This window comes from Homalodisca vitripennis, chromosome 3, assembly GCF_021130785.1.
Source record: "Homalodisca vitripennis isolate AUS2020 chromosome 3, UT_GWSS_2.1, whole genome shotgun sequence".
In the NCBI taxonomy this organism is placed as follows: domain Eukaryota; kingdom Metazoa; phylum Arthropoda; class Insecta; order Hemiptera; family Cicadellidae; genus Homalodisca; species Homalodisca vitripennis.
The window spans coordinates 196,689,113-196,712,323 of NC_060209.1; the positions used below are offsets into that span (position 1 = coordinate 196,689,113).

Consider the following 23,211-nt stretch of genomic DNA (forward strand, 5'->3'; position numbering starts at 1 on the left):
ACAAAATTAAATATGTTGACTTCTCGGATATATAAGGCTACATCAGACCTTTCAAAAGTTTTATTTTATAAGTCCTTAGAAAAAGAGGGCTCAACTTTATCAAATATAATCAATGAGCTGACTACTTAGCTTACATCTAGACTAACATCTAAAAACACACACCCGCGCGCACGCGCACAGACAAATAAAGTGAATGAGTGGGTAAAGTTTAGTTACTTCAGCGGTCAACAAGATTTTATTAGGATACATATAATGTTACATATTTATTATTATTGTTGTTGCACATAATTTGTGAAGTGCCTGATGATGGAATCTCTGATTCAGAAAGGCCTTGCACAAAATAAAAATTATATTGGAAAATGTTGTATTCGTTTATACTACTGATAGTACAATAAATTGCTGATGTTTTTGTTTAATAGTTCATTGTTATTTATTAATATTGTTGTTGAATGTTTAGAGATTTGTTGCTTATATTTAACTATTTATAGAATGCTATTTGTTGATGGGCAATATTTTATATATTTTTGTTTATTGTTATCCAGTTATATAATTTACTATTTATTTATATACTCTGGATAATGTATGTATTATCCCCACAATGTTATATAAAATGCCAATATTTAAAAATCTGGAGTTATAGAAGCACCACAGCCACACGAAGAGCAACATAAAATCTTTTTGTAAAAGCATAAAATAAACTGAGCAAAACAAATAATTGATGAAACTGTAATGGAATTTTGTATCTTGCTTTTTTTAAGTTTCATTATGGACCTCACCGATACGTCATGTTGACTTGGTGGGGCCATGATTATGTAAAATCATTTGTTACAAAATAAATTTAAAAAAAATAAATATGTAGTCAAGTGACACTTCATCTGGTTACAAAAAGAAAACTTGGAGTGGAACAGAAAATAAGATTGTTATTACTAAAAATGAAGTTCCAAATCAAAATTTAATACAGAAATAAAAAATGAAATCTTTTTACACAAAGATGACAGATAGCTGGAGACATTGTTGATATCTTATGTGCGCCATGCATTGTTTGACCACACCACGCTAGCTCCACTATCTGTGCACCATGCTCCACTATCTATACTTAACACTCAGGAACTTCTTATGAGCACCACAGACATTATGACCAGAACACCTATGCTCTTATCTGTCCGTTTCAACTTAAGCATGGTATTATACTATGTTGGCGAATTTCTAAAAAAGAAGCAACTAGTTTAATAGTTATAACTATTAAGTGTATTTCAAGTTAGTGGTTATTGTAAATACCAGATGAAACCTTTACAAAGCCAATGACTTATTCACGTGGTAACTTCATGAAAGTTACATGTATAATGTAACATAAGTGATGTTTTTAAATGGCCTCTCGGAATTTCAAAAACAATATTTGAGCGGTGAAAGTTTCTATTCTATTATTACTTATGAGCACTTTTCAAGTAACACTGTTATTGTATTTAAACTATGTTTAACACTTTCACTGCAACATGGAGTAGTGGCAAGGTGCGTCTACCACAGCCAATGTGTTATTTCCGTTACTAAATAACAGTTTCCTTGTTTTTACTTCAGTTCTATCCATTTATACCGCCTTCAGTGCCAAATTTTCAGCTTGCTGGGTTTTATAATCATAAAAAATTATTAGTAATGTTGCTAATAGTAAATTCTTACAATTACAGATCAAATGTAGTGGAAAATATACATTTACTGTTAAGTCAGGATGTGAAAAAATTAAATCCACATCTCTAGGTCTTCAAATATGTAAGTACGAAAATAATTCTTCAGAATGGTCAAACTATTCAAAATCTTACTTAAAGCTGAATAAATCTATAAACAATAGCGCGTATTGAAGTACATACTTTTAATGATTACATTTTCTACACGTTTTCCTTACCCATCCCAACATCTTTAGCCAAATACAGGTCTATCTATATCAGACACGAGAAAATACTGGAGTGAAGGCCCAATAGCAGTACTGAACTGGCTATTATGGATTATCAAAACAACACTCCTTTTATTATGTTGGAACACCACCAAAACTAATAAAAAATTAAATTACCTTTGATAAATTTAAATATTAATATTTTTAACTAAACGTTACAGATGCTAATTGACATCATAACAGTGTAGGCAGTGGTAATACTTTTATAAACCAAAATACTCAAACACAGTATTTTGTTTTTGTTAATTTAACTAATACACAAGCTGTCTAATAGAAAATATAAACATAATGACACAGTAATTAACAGATCAAAGAGAAAGAAAAATAAACTTTCATGTTTCGATATAGTTTTTAAACCGGAATAATCACCAACATGGCTGACACTGACTCTGTGCATTCTTATACTGTAGTAGAGTTTAATCATAATTAATCCTAAATAATAGTATTACTTTGTGCTTTTTATGTTTAAGTTGCCTTTGGATAGAACTATTACTCTCAAATGGTAAGTCACCTGTATTCTCGTATCTGTTGTTGGTGGCTAGAGAGAAAACAACAACTGAATGTTTGTCATTGCCTCGCTTCTGTGGTTCACCGCCCACTCGACCCAGCAGAGAAACTTGGTTAATGGCTACAAACACAGAACTTAGTCAATATTTGGGAAAAAACACAGCTTTAAAAAGGTTAATTAAAAATACTCTAGAGGAATGTTCCAAAATTTACTAAAACATATCCTACCTCATTGATTAACCCCAGCAGGATTTATATGTGTAAGAAAAGTTTCAATGCAGTGCAAATTGGAAATCTTTGATTTTAGTTAATATTAATACCCAAAGTTGAATATATGTTATGCATCTGATTAATTACAAAAAATCTTTAATAAAATTTTCTTTGTTAATATTTTTGTTCATATAATCATAATTCTTTAACACAATCTCGTGAAGTCTTATAGTATCTCATTACAAAGTGTAAATATAAAAATAGTTTATCTACTAGACCCGTCTACAATTTATTATTTTTATTACAATTTAGTCTTCTTCATATATGTCATAATTAATTTTACTGCTTCAATTCAAATTCAAACCTTTTATTACCGTAAACAATATACATTATATGGTAAAAGTCAGCCATTTAGTCTAAAATTTTACAAACATACCACAGTGTCACATTCATACATACATATTTTGCATTCATTAATTCCAGTCACTCGCCAATTTTCACCATTTTCAACACCAGGGTCTATTTTCAAAATGGGTGGTCTCCCAGTTACATGCCAAAAACTCGCCGACATTATAAAATGCCATTGACGCTAAAAAGCGTTTGACGGGTTTATAACGCCTTAGGCGTTGGTGCATTTTTAATGGAAGCTGGCAATCTGTTGATAAAATGGACACCTGCTTGCGAAGGCAAGTGTTCGTAAACCACCGTTCTATGCTTTCCAGAACGGTAGTTGTCTCTGCCTCTTGTCTCATATCCGTGCACGTCACGGCCCCTCAACAGGGTACATTTGGACATACAGAATGAAACTGTTTCCAGGAAGTACAGACAGGGCAGAGTAAACAGTTGCAAGTGTTTGAAGGCTGGTCGGCACGACTCTCTAAAACTCAATTTTGCAATTATTCGAATCACTTTATTTTGAAGTTTGAAGGCTCTCAAAATTTGATTGTTTGCACTAGAGCCCCACAACACCAATCCGTAGGTAAGATGTGGGTAAATCAGACCATAATATACCGTCATCAGTACTTGACTCGGGCAGTATTTGGCTAAAGACCTCATAACATAAATGCCTGAGGCTAATTTGTTGGTACAAATTGAGTCGATGTGAGCATTCCATGTCAACCCTTGATCAAGGTGTATTCCAAGGAATTTAGTGGATTCTGTGTCTTCTAGAACGGAGTCTGCCAACATTATGGCAGGCCCACACCCAGAATCTCCACTTCACAAAGAGAAGTTCAAAAAATTGGATTTTGAGGCGTTTGTTGTAAGATTGAGACTTTGGAAGTGTTGGACGCAATTATTCAGGCTGCTGAAAACATATTAAAGTAGGCAACAAACTACTTGAACTTAACGCAGGGTTTAAGCTGGCAATAGCATTTTGCGAGATGACCTGAGAAAATGCGACACTGTTCAGAAAAGCTCTTACAAAATTGCAACTTGTTCATAAAAATCTCATCTTTTAATTATTGAGGTTCTGAATATCTGAATAGCAGTATTTTTATTTAAGTGATTACTGGTTCTGGAGGCTAAAATATTCTATAACTACTATTGGAATCTTTGCTGAACACCAATGCTATTAATATATGTTACAGGACAAATGTTTTTCTGAAGAGTCTGAAGAGCATGTAACATTTTTGCTAAGCGAATTTTCATCCCAGATTAAACTCTGACTAAACCTAAACATTGAGATGCCTTACTCTTGAAACTTACATTTCTCAGTGCTCCTAGGCTGCGGGTTCGGCTCTGAGGACTGACATCTGGCACTCACAGACAACAGTTGAGGGCTGAGTCTGGTCAATCGATTTGTCACCTGGAAACACCACGTAGTAATTAATCAGTTGTGTTTTTATTGGTTCAATACTGTGTACAACTGTTATCTCAATTGGGAAACTGCATTTCTTAGCACAGCTAAAGTTATCTCAATTGGGAAGCTGCATTTCTTAGCACAGCTAAAGTTATCTCAATTGGGAAGCTGCATTTCTTAGCACAGCTAAAGTTATCTCAATTGAGAAGCTACATTTCTTAGTACAGCTAAAGTTATCTCAATTAGGGAGCTGCATTTCTTAGCACAGCTAAAGTTATCTCAATAGGTAAGCTGTATTTCTTAGCACAGCTATGTCTTCATTGAGTCAGTATTTCTCCTTAAAGAAAAAATATTATGAATTTAGTACTGTAGAATAAACTAATTCTGGTTGAGAATTTTAAATGAGTGATAAACTAGTGTGCTACGTGCAAGAAATTAACAAATAGACTTGCAACATACAGTGCATAAATCACCCAAATATTTTCACTAATATCTGCCAGATTCCAGAGGAAACTGGAAAGCAACTCTTGCTCATTTCTGACGTAAGAGCCCAAAATAAAGAAATAGAATTTATATGCCCTGTCATCACAAAAGTAAAAAAGGTAATTTGAAAAAGAGGAAACTTGGACAAAACAGTTATCACAAAATTAATATACGAAATCTCTTGAATGTCCTGGTAAATAGGTTAATATTAACATAAACTATCAATAAATGAAGGAGAGTGTAGCCGTTTAATATGTCCGTAAATGACGTGGGAAATTCAGCAAACGATACACAGAAATTCACAGTTAAGAAAGGATTAGATGACCCTGCATTTCAAGTATGACACAGTTTGAGAGCATACTGCTTGTACATTCAAACACAATTTAGGTAAAAAAAGTTAATAAAAACTCAGCTGAGCAATCAGCCGGCGGCTAAAATTGAGCAAGTTTTTCAAGATCCTTCTTCAAGACAAAAGCTTGATCTCTTATATTACATGAAATCAGAAACTTCTCACAGAACTTGGCTAGACTGTCATTCCCCACTCTCTTTAGTCGAGAAACATAGCTCCAATTGATTAGGGCTAAAATTAAAGACATATGTGGGTAACCTACACTTCTATGACTGGCAATAAAAGCGTTAAGAGAATTTTGTTATATTGATTTATTTATTGTTTTTGATGATGGAAAGATTATGAAGGAAACAGGATTTTTCCAATCATTTGCCATCGTTCAGTGATAGACTGGTTTATTGGTATCACTCAACAATAACAAATATCCAAAAATATCTTGTTTCCCCCACAGCTAGTGAAACTTTTAATTATTTTAATGACTGTTTATTTTGTGTTGACTGTCAATACAGGAGATATATTTATCTCAAAACATTTACGTAAATATCAAGCAGTGTTTGAAAAATAAACAAGTTGTGAAATGATGCCATTTTGTTCCAGCCGTAACGATTGCCATTTATATACAGTTCGGTTTTCAGTGCAGATCTATACTGCCCAACTAAGGAAAAAGGCAGTAACTGCAAAATTTTCAATTTTGAGTTATATATTGATTTCCATGTTTTTTGGGGTCGAGGAATTTAATGGTGCCATCAAAAAAATTCTATCTCAAGCGGTTTTTGAGATATTTAATGTTCAACTAGCAGTAACTACACAGTTTTAGCAGAAAACTAAGTAAAAAGGCAGTAACTGCTCAATACTAAGCAAAAGAGCAGTAAGTGCCATGCAGATACTGCTCTCCTTGCTTAGTACAGAGTAGATACTGCCATTTTGCTTAGCATCTGGTACTGATCACTTACACTTACTGCTTTTGAAATAGTCAGCTGAGCAGATTGGCTGTTGTTTTTATAGTGAAAAGTAAGGTTTAGAATGTTTTCCACCTCTTTCAGGTGATATAAAAATAACTATCATGTTGTTTAAATGTGAAACATGTGGAAAAGGTTTTTCACAAAGAACTGAGTTTATTGTGCATAATACAAGTTGTGAAATAACAGATAAACAGTTTCCTGAAAGCTTGACAGATGATACAACAAAGCTTGAATCCAAATCTACTAGCCCTACACATTTTGCCAATTGAACCAAATGTAAGTACACTAATCTCTCATTATTAAAATAACATTGAAAACTTTGTTCAAACTGAATTAACAATTTTCATCTACATAAATTAACATTTTTGTTGTGTTTAAGTCTAACACGACTCTTAATAATGTATATGTTAAAATACAGTACGATAATTGCACATCAAAATACATTTTTAGTGTTGTTATTTATTCCTGTTTGTTTTAGGAACGTTCAGTTGGGAAATCAATCCTTGATGGACTGAATATCTTGAATGATGCTTACTTCTTTGTTGGTGACATCAACAATGAAGCCGTGGAAGATATTGTATCAACACCATGCCAGACGGAAATAGGCACATTGAATCTAAATGAAGGAAATATTGTTGCCAGAGGAAATCCAAGTGATAAAGTCCAAAGCAGCAGCTTTAATGTAAGACAGCAGGTAAAATTTCAACTTAAAATGGTATAACTGATAACTTTTTCACCTTCTATGTATGGTTATTTTGCCAGCTTTAAGATCTATAAAATATTATTATTAGGCCTATCAAGAAAATTCTTATTTCCAGACTAAGATAGCTGAGTATAAATAAAACCAGAGTTGGACTTAATATTAGTTTGCTAACAATTACCTCAGAAGAAATATTTTTTGAACCTTTTAGGTTAGGCTACCGTAAATTATACTAATCATGTTTTATGTCAATTACTCAGTTTACAGATAATGCACACGTGACAACAACATTTCTTATCGTGATAAACCTGTTTTCAGTATTAACTAACATTAGGAGCAGCCTGAATATTTCAGGCTATATTCTTTAAGAATTATTTTTTCTACATAAATTAATTTTATGCTTCCTAAATAGCTTAAACAACAACACCGTTATGGGCATTGTGCTATAAATATTTTAGAAAATGAGATAGGCTTCATTTTTCATTTTACTAACACAATTTTGTGTTAAAATTAATTTCTAAAATTTTGTTTCTACTAGATTTTTGAGCCAAATGTATATACTGCCAATGAAAATGTTGATGAACTGCTACTCAATGAGGCCTCTTCAGTCAACATCAACCAATGTACATGGACACCAAATGATTTTCAAGACATCCAGATTGAATACATGGCAAATGATACAAATGTTTGCTTCGATGAATGTGAATTTCAAGAAATTGAATACACCGATCTGGTGGGAAACCACCTTTAATGCAAAACAGCAGGTGAGTTATTACTCTGTAAGTACACAATTACATTATCCTCCCTTTTGGGTGTTTTGCACATTCACTTAAAGATATAAAAATTGCATGTGTACCATAAACTTTCATGTATTAATAGTCTTGTTCAGGAGGATTTGTAGATAATTATGTTGCATACAAATTTTAATATTACATAAAACATAAAGTTTTACTAGTCTACCTGTTTTCATATCAAACTTTGTAAAAATTATATGCTAACATCAAAAATAATCGTAATTCTCAAACGTTCAGCAATAAATTGCTTGTTGTTAAAAATTATTGTGATTTTGTATTTTTTATAGGATCTGGGACCAAAGTCAAGTTCAAATAATGAGGAATTGGTGCGTAAAATCTTTCTCAGATGAAGCTTATACAGATGAAAGCAGCATATTAACAACCAAAGACCCTGTTAAAAACCAAAAATCTACAAGACTTGTGAGTGAAGTAACCGGTAAAAAACGATTGTTTAATGATATTTCAAATACTACAAGTACACCTGCCATTGAAAGCACTAGTTCTGTTAGTTCAGAACCAAATAAAAAATGTTGAGGAGGAAACATTTGAAATCGCTCTAAGTAATGAAAATTCCCCAGATATACCTGTGCCAATAAAACGAAGAAAAAAAAATCCAGTACCTGTCATAGAAAGAGCTGAGATAAAACGGAAAAAAACCTAAAACTTAAACACTCTGTTTTAACTCCATGTAATATCTCGTGTAATAGAAGTTGCTCTACATTTTCACAACAACGTAGGGAGGAAATAAATAATTTATTCTGGGACCTTGATCATAAAGAAAAGCGATAATTTATTTTTGGTAGTATTTCCAAAGTTGATGTCCAAAAGACGAACAACTAACAATGAAAAGAGAAATTGCACTATAAAGTATACTTTGAAAGATGACAATGGTGTAGATATTGAAGTTTGTAAGGTATTTTTTTTTTAACAACTCTTGGATATAACAAGAAAAATGATAAAATGCTAACTACCATATTGAGTCAAAGTCCAATGGGAGCGATCAGCCCACCTCTGGACAAACGTGGAAAAGCTCCAGCTAAAAATAAAGGACCTTTAGCATTAATCCAAAGTCACATTGAATCTTTTCAATCCTGAGATATCACACTATAGAAGAGAACATGCCCCTAACACCCGTTATCTACCTAGTGATTTATCTGTATCATTTATGCATGAACAGTTCCTTGAGAGTTTTTCTGAATACCGAGGCAAAGTATCTTATGAGTTGTATAGAAAAACCGTTAAAGAAATGAACATTTCCTTTGCTCAGTTGGGGCATGAGGAATGTGAAAAGTGTGAAAAGTTCAACTTACATCCCCATACTAAAGACAATTTGAATGCCGATTGTAATGATTGTAATGTCTTGGCAATCCCACCATGATAAAGTTCATATGGCAAGGGAACTTTACCAGTCTTTTAGTAAAAAAGACCAACCAGAGGGCACAATTTGTGTCACAACAGATCTCCAAAAAGTCATAATGCTCCCGCGTATTGACACATTCAAAAAAGTATTATTTTTGAAAAGACTTGTCGTGTATAATGAAATCGTTTGCTCCAGTAGGAGCCAATTCTAAACTGACGCCTTTTCTCTGTCTATGGCACGAAGCAATACGAATGAGAAATAAAGAAGAACTTGTTAGTACATTCTACTGTTTTTTTAAGAAAAATAGAGACAGCAAAATAATTAATATTTGGCTGGATAATTGCAGCGGACAGAATAAGAACTGGTGTTTGTACTCCTTCCTAGTAATGATCATAAAACTCGGATGAAATAGCAGCAAGTGAAATCAATTTATTTTACTTTGAAGCTGGTCACAGTTTTCATGGCTGCTGATTCGGTACAATCACCAGATGAACTGTCCCTCAAACGCCAGGAAAGACCTATGACTTTCAAGATTTTGTAAGAGCATGTACTTCAGCGTGCAAAGGGAAAAATTGAAGTCCACGAAATGCAGATTGGAGATTTTTATATGTGGCAAGACTTAACATCAAAGTTCCAAACTCAAAACACCCCGGTAGAGTCAAGTTAGCAGATGTGTCACATGTCAAGGCTGAAAGAGGGAAATTTTGTATTGAAATACAAGACTTTCACATCAACCAAACAAACCATAACAAAGACATGGACTTTTTGCAAAAAAAAAACTGCATGAAGAAAAAGGGAATTAATCTACCAGAACCCCTAACAGTACCACATGGATTTGAAGCCACAAAAAAACACAAACTTCTGATGGATTTCGGTGGAATCATGCCAAGCAATAGACAAGTTTTTTGGCAAAACTTGCCCTGAAAAATAAATTTATTTTTTGTAAGTCGATTGATTTCTGGATGGACAAAATCAGATTATGGGAACAACTTTGTTCCAATTCTTTACTATTTACCTATGTAAAATATTTCAATTAATCTATTTAAAAGTTATTAAATATTGTACACTATTGAATTAATAAACAATTTAAATTGTATAAGTGTTGTATTTTTAACAAATCCTCAAAGTATTAAATTATTAAGAAGTTCAATTAAAAAAGGCATGTAGGTTGGGTACCGTACAACTAACACGAATAATGATTTTACCCACTTACTGCCCCAATACAACATATTTCAAGCACGTATTACTAAGCAATAAAGTAGTAAGTACATACTGCTTAAATTTACTGTTAGTTCTAAAAACAATTATTGCTAAGCAAAAGAGCAGTAAGTACTTACTGCCAAGTGAATCTTATGGTATTAGGTTAAATTACTAAGCAAAAGGCAGTAACTGCTTTTTTTTGGAAAAAAAAAGCATTTATTTCAAAATTTTATTGTTTTAAATGAATTCTGGGTACCTATTTACCTTAATAACACATAGATTTAAAAAAAGATACATTTAAAGTATTTTACGGACACAGTAAAGACTTTAAAATCCTGTTTTCTCAAAAGTTGGATTTTGTAGATACTGCTTTTTTCCTTAGCAGGGCAGTATATTCTTTAGTTCGGTTTTATTAATTGGTGTTTTTGTTTATTAAGTGCATGTTTTTAGGTTTAGTCATCTGCCCAAGGAGGAGAGATCAGATTAACAGAACACAAAATGTAGAGTATCATTGAAGCATTGTAAATTTTCAGTAAAACCCAGTTTCCAACAGTAAAACAAGCTTTTTGGACAATTTAGTTACAATACAAATATGAACGTACTAATCATCTCTAGTTTTCGACAAGTGTTCAGTCAAACAAGTCATTATCCACTCGCCGAGCCACTTCTTATCTTTTTCCAAATTTAAAATGGGTTGAGACCCTTACGTAATCTGACCTTGATATTTTAAATACTTAAAGGGATACAAATAGTTAAAGGATGGTTTTCCTTTTTCTATTTGAGATGAAAATAGATGTAGGGAAGTCAAAACGGCAAAAACATTAAGCAGATAATGCTCTCTGTCCCTTATCTACTAATTTTAATACTCTAATAGGCCTATATCAAACTTCTATTTTTTTTAATATATTGAACTTTTTTATTCAATTTTGATAAAGAGTATATGAAAGATGAAATAACTTGATAAACTACATATTTCAAAAAAATCAAATGAAGCAAAGTAATCCTCTGTTCCTATCTACTATTTGTTATTACATGACATAGGTACGTTGACTAATTACATATTATAGACGGAAAAAAGTAAAATTTACCCTTACAAGCACTTAGAGCTTACAAGCATTATTTGAGCTTAAATTTAGGTACTGCATTGTCGCTTACAACTGAATTCTCACTTCATGTGATGTTTGAATTAGTGAAAAGTTAAGGCTACTTTTAAAAGTGTTTAGAATAATATCAACAACAAATTTGGAAAGAGCCTGTAACAGAAATGTACATGAAGCAATAAGATCCTTAGTGTAAGAAGATTCTTGTACTTTGGTTTTTTTGAGGTCTTCTTACCAGGGACCTAAAATAATTACATTATTACAAAGAACAAACTTTGACTTACTATGAAAATAAGATGTCATTATGATGATCGGTTCTCGTTTTCAGCCAATCAAAAGGAAGCAATGTCAGCAAGCAGTTCTGCTGTTAATGTCAGCAGTTTCAAACACAACATTTCTCACAAAAGAAGAATAGATAATTAGAAAAAGCACAATGGCTCAAAGGAAAATTAAATTCCTATTAGGCAAAGACGTGAACTTAACAGATTTATCACCAGGAATTCAACTGGTAACCATAACCTATCTACAAAACTGAGCAAAAGAAGCTTTTATTTGTTTCAAGATTCAGTGCAAATACCAAGTGTGAAGACATAAAAACCTTTTGAAATGAAGAAAAAAAGAGAAACTACACAGTGGAAAAAACTTCAAGTCATCCTGACAGTCAATCCTCTTTCAAAGTGGGTGTGCCTTCCAACTTGTGTGATGAAATTTACTCTCTGGATTTCTGGCTAGAGAATGCTTAGCCTATGTGACAAGACTTTTTTTTAAGAGGGCAAGGAAGTCAGATGGTGATTTAAACTCCGGAACCAAGGCAAATCTTCAAGTGACATAGTTAACTCTAATCTAAACTTCAAACAATGTAAAAGGTACTAGAACTGATTAAGAGTCTCTTCCCAACCATCACACAACACAGCTGGAGCCTTTCTTAGATCAGCCGTAAAATCTTAAACTCGCTTCCAGAGAACCTCATTAATACTACAGGGATTGGACTGAAAAAGGCAGATTTGGGACAGACTAGTGGAACGACCAGTGTAATCAATAAACGAGTTCTTCAAACTACTAAAATCAAATAACGAATCCTGAAATCAAGTAAATAAAACAACGTAAAGCAAGAAATATTTCAATTTTAATGACACTATTGTATTTCTTTAAGAAATTGAAAATATAAGAATATTGTCTATTAGCCTATCACAAAGATACGTGATCTGAGTGATCGTGATCACTCACATTTTTAGTCCGACTTGCCTCGACCAAGATGAAGAATATTGTGAAAAAAATTTTACATAGTACAAATAGTTGTTTATTGTTTCTAAAATGTATTTGTCTAATTTGAAAATTTAACATGATAGTATAACAAGCTCAATGACCGTGGACATCAGATCGTTCACAGCTGTGTCAGTACGTTAACAGCCTAGAATATGCTTGCAGCATTTACAAAATTATATTTAAGACACATTATAGTCCACATTGAATTATCGTGTTTTAATAATTAAATAGAAAAACTTGATTGGCAATTATTACTTTTATCAAATAAGAGGCATTTTCACTCCAAAATGTAGATTAAGGAATCTTATGATGTGCCAGCCATTTATATATACTTATATTACAGCTATGAATAATTACATTAGGATGTAACAGAAGAGTCATAATGTGTAGCCTACTTGTTGATAACTGTACTTTTTATGGTACTTTGGGATTATATCGACCACACCCAGACATGAATCGTTATTTGACATTTTGCTTCTACTGATTACTAGATTAGCGTAAAACAATATTTCGTCAATATAAAACACGAATTGTCTTATCGCAAACCCCTCCCCATCCTCAGACAGAGGTCAGAGTCGAGCGGTCTAGTAGATAACGTGATTGCAGAGTCGCGTCGCTTTGTTGTACTTCTGTGTTTTACCTCTACATTTTTCCAAACACAAAAATTCAACAAAAACAAACATTACCAAACTAAAACTAAACTCTTTATTGAAAAAACACTCAAAACTTGTTTTTAGTCTTTTTTTTCCGCCACCCAAAATGCGAGTGCCTCCGGCCATCAGCGCAGGCTTCGGCTGCCCCGCGCTGATGTCAACGAAAGAAAAACATCCCTCGAGATAGTACCTATCAGAAAAATATCAAATTCTAGAGGGGCTGATCAGAAATATAAACTGAATTGTAATGGAAAGGCAATTATGTACCGTGCAAATTATGTGATGCCGTGCGGCCTGCCGTAATCGGGATTCTCGAGAAAGATAAGATAACAGCGACAATACGATCACAATACCTGGAAATGCTTGTAAGTTTGTAATTACAGAGTTGTTTTTTTCGTTCTATCATGTTTGTTTCTATAAATTTATATTTTTGTGTTCTTCATACCGGTGTGGTCGGTATAATCCTAAAGTGCCCTTTTTATTTTAAGAAATTTAAACATAAAAAAACATTAGCGACCTGACAAGAATTTAGTTCTGCTGATGTCATTCCTGTTAAACATATTTTATTTCTGTTAGCTGAATAACCGTAATGTCCGTTAATTCATCAATTTCATAATGAACTTTACAGTACTTTGGTATTATCCAAGGGGCCTTTTATAATTTTTCTTTTTCTTATTGGGACCTTAAAAAACTAGAAAGAACAGATTTTAATTTGCTTTCTGAGAAAATTACATGTCATTATGACGGTTGGTTCTTGTTTTCTGCCTCCCAAAAGGGAGTGATAATGGTGAGAAATAGGTCATTCTGTCCTCATCTACTACTTGTTATTATGCAACATAAGTAAATTTGGGTAGGGTACGATAAGCGGACCCGGTTTTTATATCGAAATTGGCAAACGATATTAAATAATCATAAACATTGATACAACCAATCGGTACTGATTGATTATTTTAAACAATTAACTTAATCTAAATCAACAGCTCTAAACACTGTCAAATAATACACGTAATCGTATTATTAATATATATACAATTACGTGTATATATAACAATTATTATTATACATACACATAATAATATATGGTAAATCTTAAGCTCAGCGACTACCGCTCCGATCGCCGTAATTTTTTGCATTCTAACACAGGTTAACGTAATTTCACCGAAAAAAATAGTCCCGATTATCGCCGTAGCCTTTACTCCCCCCCCCCCCAAAAAAAATTTTTTGGAAAAAATAAAATTAAAAAAACCTGGCTGACTGTGCATTTATTCGTTTTTTTTGGTGTTATTAGTTCATAGGGCACGTAATTTCACCGAAAAAAGTAGTAGTTCTGATTATCGCCGTAGCCGTTTACTCCCCCCCCCCCCCAATAAAATTTGAAAAACCTGAGTGACAATGCATTTATTCATTTTTTTGGTGTTATTAGATCGTAGGGTAGTTTAGTCCATGTACTAATTCTAGTATAAACTCGTCTTATCTTATCAGTAATAAACGCGCGCCGCTTATCTTTTGCCTGTAATGAAACCTGCGTTAGTTCTGTCTGTCTGAGTGTTGTGTGTGTGTAAGCAGTCATGCGTGATCTGGGCTTGGACTTTGCAAGCTCGAGTTAATTTTTTTTCTAAAAGAGCAAGCAGCGCGAAGCGCTGCGCAGCGGGCAAGCATCGCGTGATCTGAATTTTGAATAGGCAAGCTAGGGTCTTTTTAGCGTGTGACAAGAACCATCGCAAGCCATGTCAATAACTTCACTAATTATTCCTTGTCCATGTGGGTTTGTTTGTGTACGTCTGGCGGTCAATCGAAGCCGTCCTATAGGTCACGTGACCCGTCCGGCCAATCGGAAACCTTCCTGTTTGTCACGTGGCTACTGTCAATTCATCAAAACGTCCATGGTCGGCCATTGTTTTTAGTTTGATAGTCGAAAATCTTGTTATTTATGTGTTTTGTATTGCCAACATTGTACTGCCGTAAAACTGGTTTTTATATGTTAGCGATAATCGGGACTATTTTTTCGGTGAAATTACGTTAACCTGTGTTAGTACGAAAAACCTTACGGCGATCGGAGCAGTAGTCGCCGATCTTAATATTTACCTAATATATAATTACGTGTGTATAATCAATAATTATGACAAACAGTTTTCCTGTTTTGATCATTCTCGTCTTGGATGATTTATTACTTATGTAATTTCTTAATTATTTGAGTTTTCCTATATGTCTACATATTTATATTTTAAATTAAAACACATCATTGTTATTTAGGACTACAAATGCAAATATTAGGTATCGATGATTATATTCTTCGAAATAAAAAACCGGGTCCGCTTATCGTACCCTACCCGTAGATTTAAAGAATAAAGTTTGTCCTTTCTAATAATTTATTTTTAATATATTTAGCCTACCTGTTAAGTAAAGGTCTTCCAAAAATAGTGGCCGCCGAAAAATACCAAAGTAGCCTATGACTGTAATTTCCACCACCTACAACTATACACCCTTTATAGTATTCTTCAGAAAAACAGGCACAATACACAAATGATATTGAAATTGACTAGCAACTCTAAACTATAATTTTATTGATACCCTTGATGCAAACCACTAATCAACCTAAATCTCAGTTCTAAGGTAAATTGCCAACTCATTTGTTGTAAGCCTAAATCTTCTAACATGAAATACCAAAACATTCTCATTTGTTCAACAATAGGTAACTTAGTGCATCTTCATTGACCTAGGCATAAAGAGATTAGACCTAGTCTTTAAATGTAGTTCTAAACTAGTAATCATGACCTAACCAAAGTGTTACTGTAGAGGTGTGATATCAAAGCTTATATTTCTAATTTGGTCTGGAATTTGAGATAAGTGTCTCATACAGTACAATTTTAATTATATGAGTATATTGCTCTAGAGTACAGGTCATACTTCTTATGAGTTCCCATTTTATAGTTTTTAGGGACTATCCTAAAAACCTAAATACTTAGTTATATTACGAGAAGCTGACAAGTAATCTTACCTGTTTCAACATAATTAATACTTGAAATTAAACAGGAAGAGTTTTGCTACTAAGGGTATTCCTCATATACTTAATAACACAAAAGTAACGTCATACCGGCAAACAAATACGTTGCTCCACAGCAGGAGTGATGCAAGTATTCCCTAAACGCGGCTAAAGTAAGCAAAGAGAAGGAATTACAAGAAACTCTTCGCGTACCACCTACATGGGCTGAATGCCTGAACATAACCTCCTAAAGAAAGAGTGGGAGCATAGCCGACAAATACCGAGCAAACGGCTGATCAGAGCCGAGCAGTTCCGACAAAACCCGAACATGCGGCTGATCAGTGACCACAGTTCTAATTTTTAATATCTGATTAAGAATTTATTCATTTCCAACGGTAAACCATTATAATTCTTACAACATATTTGACACAATAATTCACACAATAAGAATTAATGAGTCATTTTAAATCCGAACATATCTGAAAAACACAGAAATTATATAGGACATTATTAATGTTTATTCAATTAATTATATTAATATTGAACTTTCTTTATACCTCCAAAGACAACTGACAATATGTAAGAACAAATGAGGAGTCTAGAAGCCAAGGGGGTACAAGTGCAATTTTTTTTAACGGAGTTAAGTGCACTACTGTAACTAGTTGTTACTTGTTATGGAGTCAAATATTGTAGTGGCAAAGGTATACAAGTGTACAGTGCTGCTATCTAGCGGATGGTATAAGTACTACCTGGAATATCAGCTGTTTTCCTGAGAAGCCAAGGGGTATAAGCGCCCTTGGCTTCCAACTAGTGATAGGAGAATCGAATACTTAAAAGAATCGAATACAGTGAATTCGAATTCACCTCTGTATTCGTATACTTTTGCTCAGCTGAGCGTTTCTAACAGACAGGGCTAGACCTGTCTTACTTCTTTCCCGCAATCTATTGTTCCTGGGTTATTTCACTTATTTGTCATGAATTCACCACTGTATTCGAATATGTATTCCAATACTTTTGCTTTTTGTGCCTCGTATAAACAAGTCATACCCATGATATACGAACTTCAGAAGAAATATCTTTGTTTACCTGCTACTTCAGTTCTGAAAGAACTATTTTCCAAAGCAGGTCTTCTCACTAATTACCGTAGAAATAGACTGAAGCCAGAAAACCTCAATAATATTTTGTTTTTACACAACAATATGAAATAAATATTCATATTTGTCTTTATTGCTTAGAACTGTAACTCTTAAATAATATGCATTTTTAAATTTAATAATATATTATACATTTTTTCAAGTATTAAAATTTGTAATTATTTTTTCAAATTATGAATCTTCCCTAAATTATTTTTTTCAAAGTCTCCATATATGTATTCATTTTAAACCTCATTATGATACATCATTTTCAACACAGTTGTCCTTTTACTCAATCCAAATGTTCATAGACAAACCATAACCAAAGGGCTCAGCCAATCAATATCTGGTACTTTTTTTTGGAAGCCAAGAGGTATAAGTGATCACTCTTATCACATAATCAAGGATTGTAAAATAAGAGCAAAAAAACAAGATGTAAAACGCTTATTCAACACTTCTGTCATTTTCAAAAAGTGTTTCATGTGTATGAAACAATTACTTATAATTTTAAGAGAGAGTTAAACTTCAAACTTCTTTTTCTCCATATCAACATTCAGTTACATGTACCCCCTGGCTTCTAGGCTCCTCAAATAGTCCCATAATTTCATCATACAGGCTTAAAACGACGGTAAATATATTTTTTTATTTCATAAGAAAGCTATTAAAATTAATAGGGCAAAGCAACACAATTATATGCATAACTACAACATATTTTAATATACAGTCCTTAATCGGTAGTACATTAATTGATTAATTACGCTACAAAAGCTGTAATAGAGTTCACAGTAGATGTGTTAATAACTAGAAACTAAGTTGATTAAAAAGGAAACTTGTGAGCAAATGTTCAACAATAACATACTTCCGTCTACTGTATATCTAATATTGGTAATTCTTGTTCTTAGTGGGGTTTCCTTGTAATATGAGCTGAGATAATTGAAGTCTGATGTAGAGTTTTATATCTTTTGTCTGTAAAGTAGCTGCGGTATACATTAAGGCAGTAAATTTTATTTGTATAGAAATGTATAGAGTGGCTGAGTATGATAATTTTGACTAGCTAATAACGTATACTTTGATCTACGGTTGATGACAAATTTGAATTTTTCCTTAGTAAATTTTTAGAATTAGTAGATATAGCCTTTCCAATTAAATATAAGAGTGCTGTTAAAAACAATAATAAAAAGCCAAAATGGTAAAATGAACGACTGAGGTTGATGAAAGAACAACGTTTGTTTACTTATGAACTGTCACAGAATCAGGTCTAGATTTTCACAAAGAATCCTACAACGTTCTGAGGTACAAATATAAACGTGAGGCAAGACAAGCTAAACTAGCTTATAACGGCAAAAAAACTAAGAACGCTATAGATAAACCCAAAGATAATTGGTCAATAGTTAAGTTAAAGATAGCCTAGGTGCTAATGAGCGCTCCTCTGTTAATAATGTTGATTCATCTTTAACTAGTACTTGTTTTAATAATTTCTTTTTTAATCAAGTCAGTTCAATTATCAAAGAAGTGCCTCGAGCAAGACACAATATGACATACTATTTAAATAAATTCAGATTAATTCAGGCACATGGAAATTATAACGCAAAATCAGTCTTTTCAATTTGTAATGTGTCTGTTGAACAGGTTTATAGTGCTATTTTATCATTGAGTAACAGTTCATGTCTAGATGTATATAATCTCAACTCTCAAATTTTAGAATTAGCATCACCATTTGTTTCTGAAATACTGTCTTATTTGTTTAATCTCTGTTGTTGTACTGTTCCACAATGTCTTAAGCTGGTAAAAGTTATTCCTTTGGATAAAAAGGGTGTAAAGGGGGACTATGCTAATTATCGCCCAGTGTACATAGTACCAGTTATTTCTAAAGTTCTTGAGATTATATTGAACAACCAAGTAATGAAATATTTTTAACATAATCTTTTGTTCTCCAACAATCAGTATGGTTGTAGACCTGGAAAGAGTACTAGTTTAGCTGTAATTAATTTTATGAAAGAATGTACAATGAATGTGGTTGAAAAAAATGTGTAGTAGGTAGTTTTTATGATATGTCAAAAGCATTTGACACTATTGAACATGTTGTACTTTTTAAAAAACTTAAATTTTATGGATTATACGTTAATTCTGTTAACCTTATTCAATCATATTTGTCTGAAAGGTTCCAATCTGTATTTTGTAATGGTGTGTTTCCTCAATATGTGCAAATTCTTACAAGGATCAATTTTGGAACTAACCATGTCCATTGTGTACGTTAATGACCTGCCTTCAACTTTTAGCAATGCCTGTATATCATCTTTCTTGGATGCAGATGATTTAGCATTAAACATAAGTTGCACAAATTTTAATTTAGTTAATCAATTGTTGTCTCATTTTAACTCTGTAGCAGAGGACTGCACTGCAGCTAATGTTTTATGTTTGAATAAAGATAAGACTCAAAGTATTAAATTTAGCTTAAGTAACAATATTAGTAACATTGAAGTTACATTTCTGGGCGTGTTGTTACAATCAAATATGAAATGGGATTCTCATATTGTGAACGTATGTAAAATGATTTCAAAAAGTACATTTATGATTAGAAGATTAAAATATTATCTGTTAGTTTACATGTATTAATTACAGTTTGTTATGCATACATACAAAGCTATTTATCATATGGAATAATTGTCTGGGGATGTGATACTAATGTAAGAAAGCTTTTAATTTTACGAAAGAGAGTTTTAAGGATTATTTGTAATGTTAGTTGTAGAACTCATTGTAAACCTTTATTTAAAAGTCTTGGTATTCTGACCGTTCCTTCATTATACTTAATGCAGCTGCTATTGTATATAAGAGCAAGTTTAGATTTTATTCCCCACAAATAGCTCAGTTCATGACTATTCTACCAGACAGAGGAACTTTCTTAGAATTAGGCAATGTAATTCTCAAACAACCATTAAATCAACTTTTGAATTGGGCAAAAAAATGTAATTTTTTACCCGAAGAAATATAATGTCTAGATAATAACAAATTTAAACGGAAGTTAAAATCAGTGCTGATAGAAAGAACCAAGTATATACGATACTAAGAAATTTATAATATATTGCAACCGCAATAAAAATTCAGTATTATAGCCTGTCAGATGATGTGTTTTGTTTTTAACATGTGAACTTGACAATGCCATGCATGTAAATATATGTATTACGGCAATAAAACAAATTGATTGATTGATTTATTTCTAATATTGTAAAAATACTTCGTGTGTGGACTCTTTTTAACTGTCATGGGGAAAAATTGTGATTAATTTCCTAGGAAAATAGCTTCGGTAAAGATTCTTTTGGAAGAAAGTTGTTATTCACAAACTGAAATAGCGAAAAGGTTAGTTATTTCTCAAAAACCAAAAAGTAAGATCAAGTTAACCCGTGATTAAAACTTAAGCTATTGGTCGCATCGAGTTGGAACATGTGGCCGCAAGCTCAAAATTAATGATAGATGGGTCAGGAAACTGAAGAATATTGTTAAAAAGAACAGGAGATATACCACAAAACAACTGACTGACCAGACAAACTATTATAGAGACAATATTTCACCTAGAAGTGTGAGAAGAGTGTTAAACAGAGAAGGACTCAACACTCACAGACCAAGGAAGAAGCAAAATATTACGTCTACTATAGCAGAGAAGTGATTAGAATGGGCTAAAGACTTAAACCACTAGACAACAGAGGGTTGGGGAAAAATAAATCACAAATATCTAATTGTACTACATTTGTAGTTTATCTAAATTATTAACGCTTGTTCCACAGGTACATACCTTTCTACATCAGTCTTCCTTAATCTAGCCTAGTCTAATATTTAACCAAACTTAGCCTAATGTAACTTTTTGTACAATATTCTTTTTCTCTTTCATGTACGCTTCTCAGATGAATCAACGTTTCATATCAGCGATGAAAGCTCACAGTATGTGCGGAGAAGAATTAGTTGAAAATTGTATCCAACAATTTGTGAAGCATTCACTATCAGTTATGGTGTGGAGTGTGATGTCAGTCTATATCACAGGAAGGCCATACATAGTTGAAAAGACATCGAGGCAGAATCAATACTTGAATGTGCTGCAAAGGATGCTAATTGCACAGACTCAAGAATGGTTTCCAAATGGGGAGTTTAGTTTTATGCATGATGGTGCTCCATGCCTTAAAGACAAGACAGTAACAATATTTCTCAGTGAATCGGACATCAATGTGCTTCATTGGCCAGGTAACAGTCCTGACATAATTCCAATTGAAAATTTGTGGCCAATTGTAAAGAAAATAATGCTAATAATGAATAATAATGTCAAGGCCTGATTGAAATTTTAATTTAAGTGTGTCACCACGATGAAGAAATCAAAGAGAACAGTAAAACATTGGGCTACAGCATGCCAAAAAGACTTAAAATGTTGATAAAGAACAAGAGTGCACATAAAATATTAGTTATACAATTTGATGTACGCAGACTTTTAGTAAAATTATTTAACCCTCTCCCGCTCGCAAGGCATGAATCGGCACGGCCACGACATAGCCACTGCAGCCTAAACGGCACAGATCGGCACACACTGCTTTATCTACTAGAGCCGATAAGTGCTGCTCTCGAGTAGCAATAGTTTGTACTACTACGGGTTATTTGCTATCAGGAGACCATTTACTTTACTTTTACAGTAGATTTATTGCATTATTTTGCTATTTATATTAGTTGTGCGGAAACAATGGCGGGTTGTAGTCGTACACTTCGTGACAGTGAAATCAATCTCGTTATTAGTAGTGATTACGATGATTCAAGTGAGTGTAGTGATGTACCAGAGCTTTGTGAAGTAGTTGGTGGCATTGAGGTTGTAGTTCGGAGTGATCACAGTGGCAGGGGCAGTGACGGCGAGCCAGCCAATGACCTTCACCAAGTAACTGTGCAACAAACAACCCGGCGCCCAGCTGTCCATGTGCCCCCGCCCTGGTCTCGTACAATCAACTTCATTGAACCAATATATAGTAAAATAATTAATATATATAATTATAGTTAATTACAATGACAGAACGTATGTAAGTTGAGGCACCGCGTATTTTGACCGAGCGCGACCGGCAGAGCGAATTAATTGAGGTTACAAACACCGTGAGTGCCTGGAAACAATGCGAGGGGGAGAGGGTTAATAACATAATTTTTCCCAAAAACTGGTTCTAGTCTAATAATTTGGCCACCCTCTGTAAATATCTCACATACCACATGCCATTGTTAATAAATTCAATTTTTTTAAATTAGATTATAGTAATGCAACTGACAAATTCAGTTTAAGATCTTATACGAATGTACGTTTGGTTAACAATTTTTTAAACACCACTTGAATGGTTGCGTAGAAATATCAATATAATACATATGGTGAAAATAATTTAGTTCTACTGATCTCTTATGCTACAAATATACAGATTTATGATAAAATTACATTTAGACTAATTTATTGAAGTCTCCCATTGCCACTCCAGAGACTTAATTCCAGAGAAACTTCTTATCTTTTTCTCCACGGTAAAGGTTTTGGTTCTTTATGGTGAAAAGAAAACATCTCTATTTAGTAGTATTACTACTGTCTGGTTGCTTTCTGTTGCACTCTTCTTCCTAAAACATAAAGTCAATAAATTTGACAGAATTTTCCGTGGCATAGGTTTGAGCTGTTATTACTTGTTTTAAATTTTAAATTTAAGTTTTACTATTAAACAATGAATAACATTTTCTCAGTTTGGTTAAGATAAAACTGCTCATGAAGT

The 23,211-nt window shown here is 33.1% G+C and overlaps 1 protein-coding gene across 4 annotated transcripts in view; it reads right to left on the reverse strand.

Annotated features, from left to right (window-relative positions):
- The window catches only part of LOC124357989 (single-stranded DNA-binding protein, mitochondrial-like), a 151,822-nt gene that overhangs the window by 431 nt on the left and 128,180 nt on the right, over positions 1-23,211 (reverse strand). For 3 of the 4 annotated variants that reach the window (XR_006922017.1, XR_006922015.1, XR_006922016.1), the window contains 3 exons: positions 22,893-23,062; positions 4,370-4,469; positions 2,513-2,573 (listed from right to left, as the gene is read on the reverse strand). Coding sequence is in view for 1 of the 4 variants with exons in the window: in XM_046810173.1 (XP_046666129.1) it covers positions 2,457-2,573; positions 4,370-4,469; positions 16,329-16,340 (229 nt within the window). In the remaining 3 variants the exon portion in view is untranslated. Of the gene's footprint in view, positions 1-2,456; positions 2,574-4,369; positions 4,470-16,328; positions 16,575-22,892; positions 23,063-23,211 lie in introns of those variants that run through there. The other variant, XM_046810173.1, reaches the window with a different exon arrangement.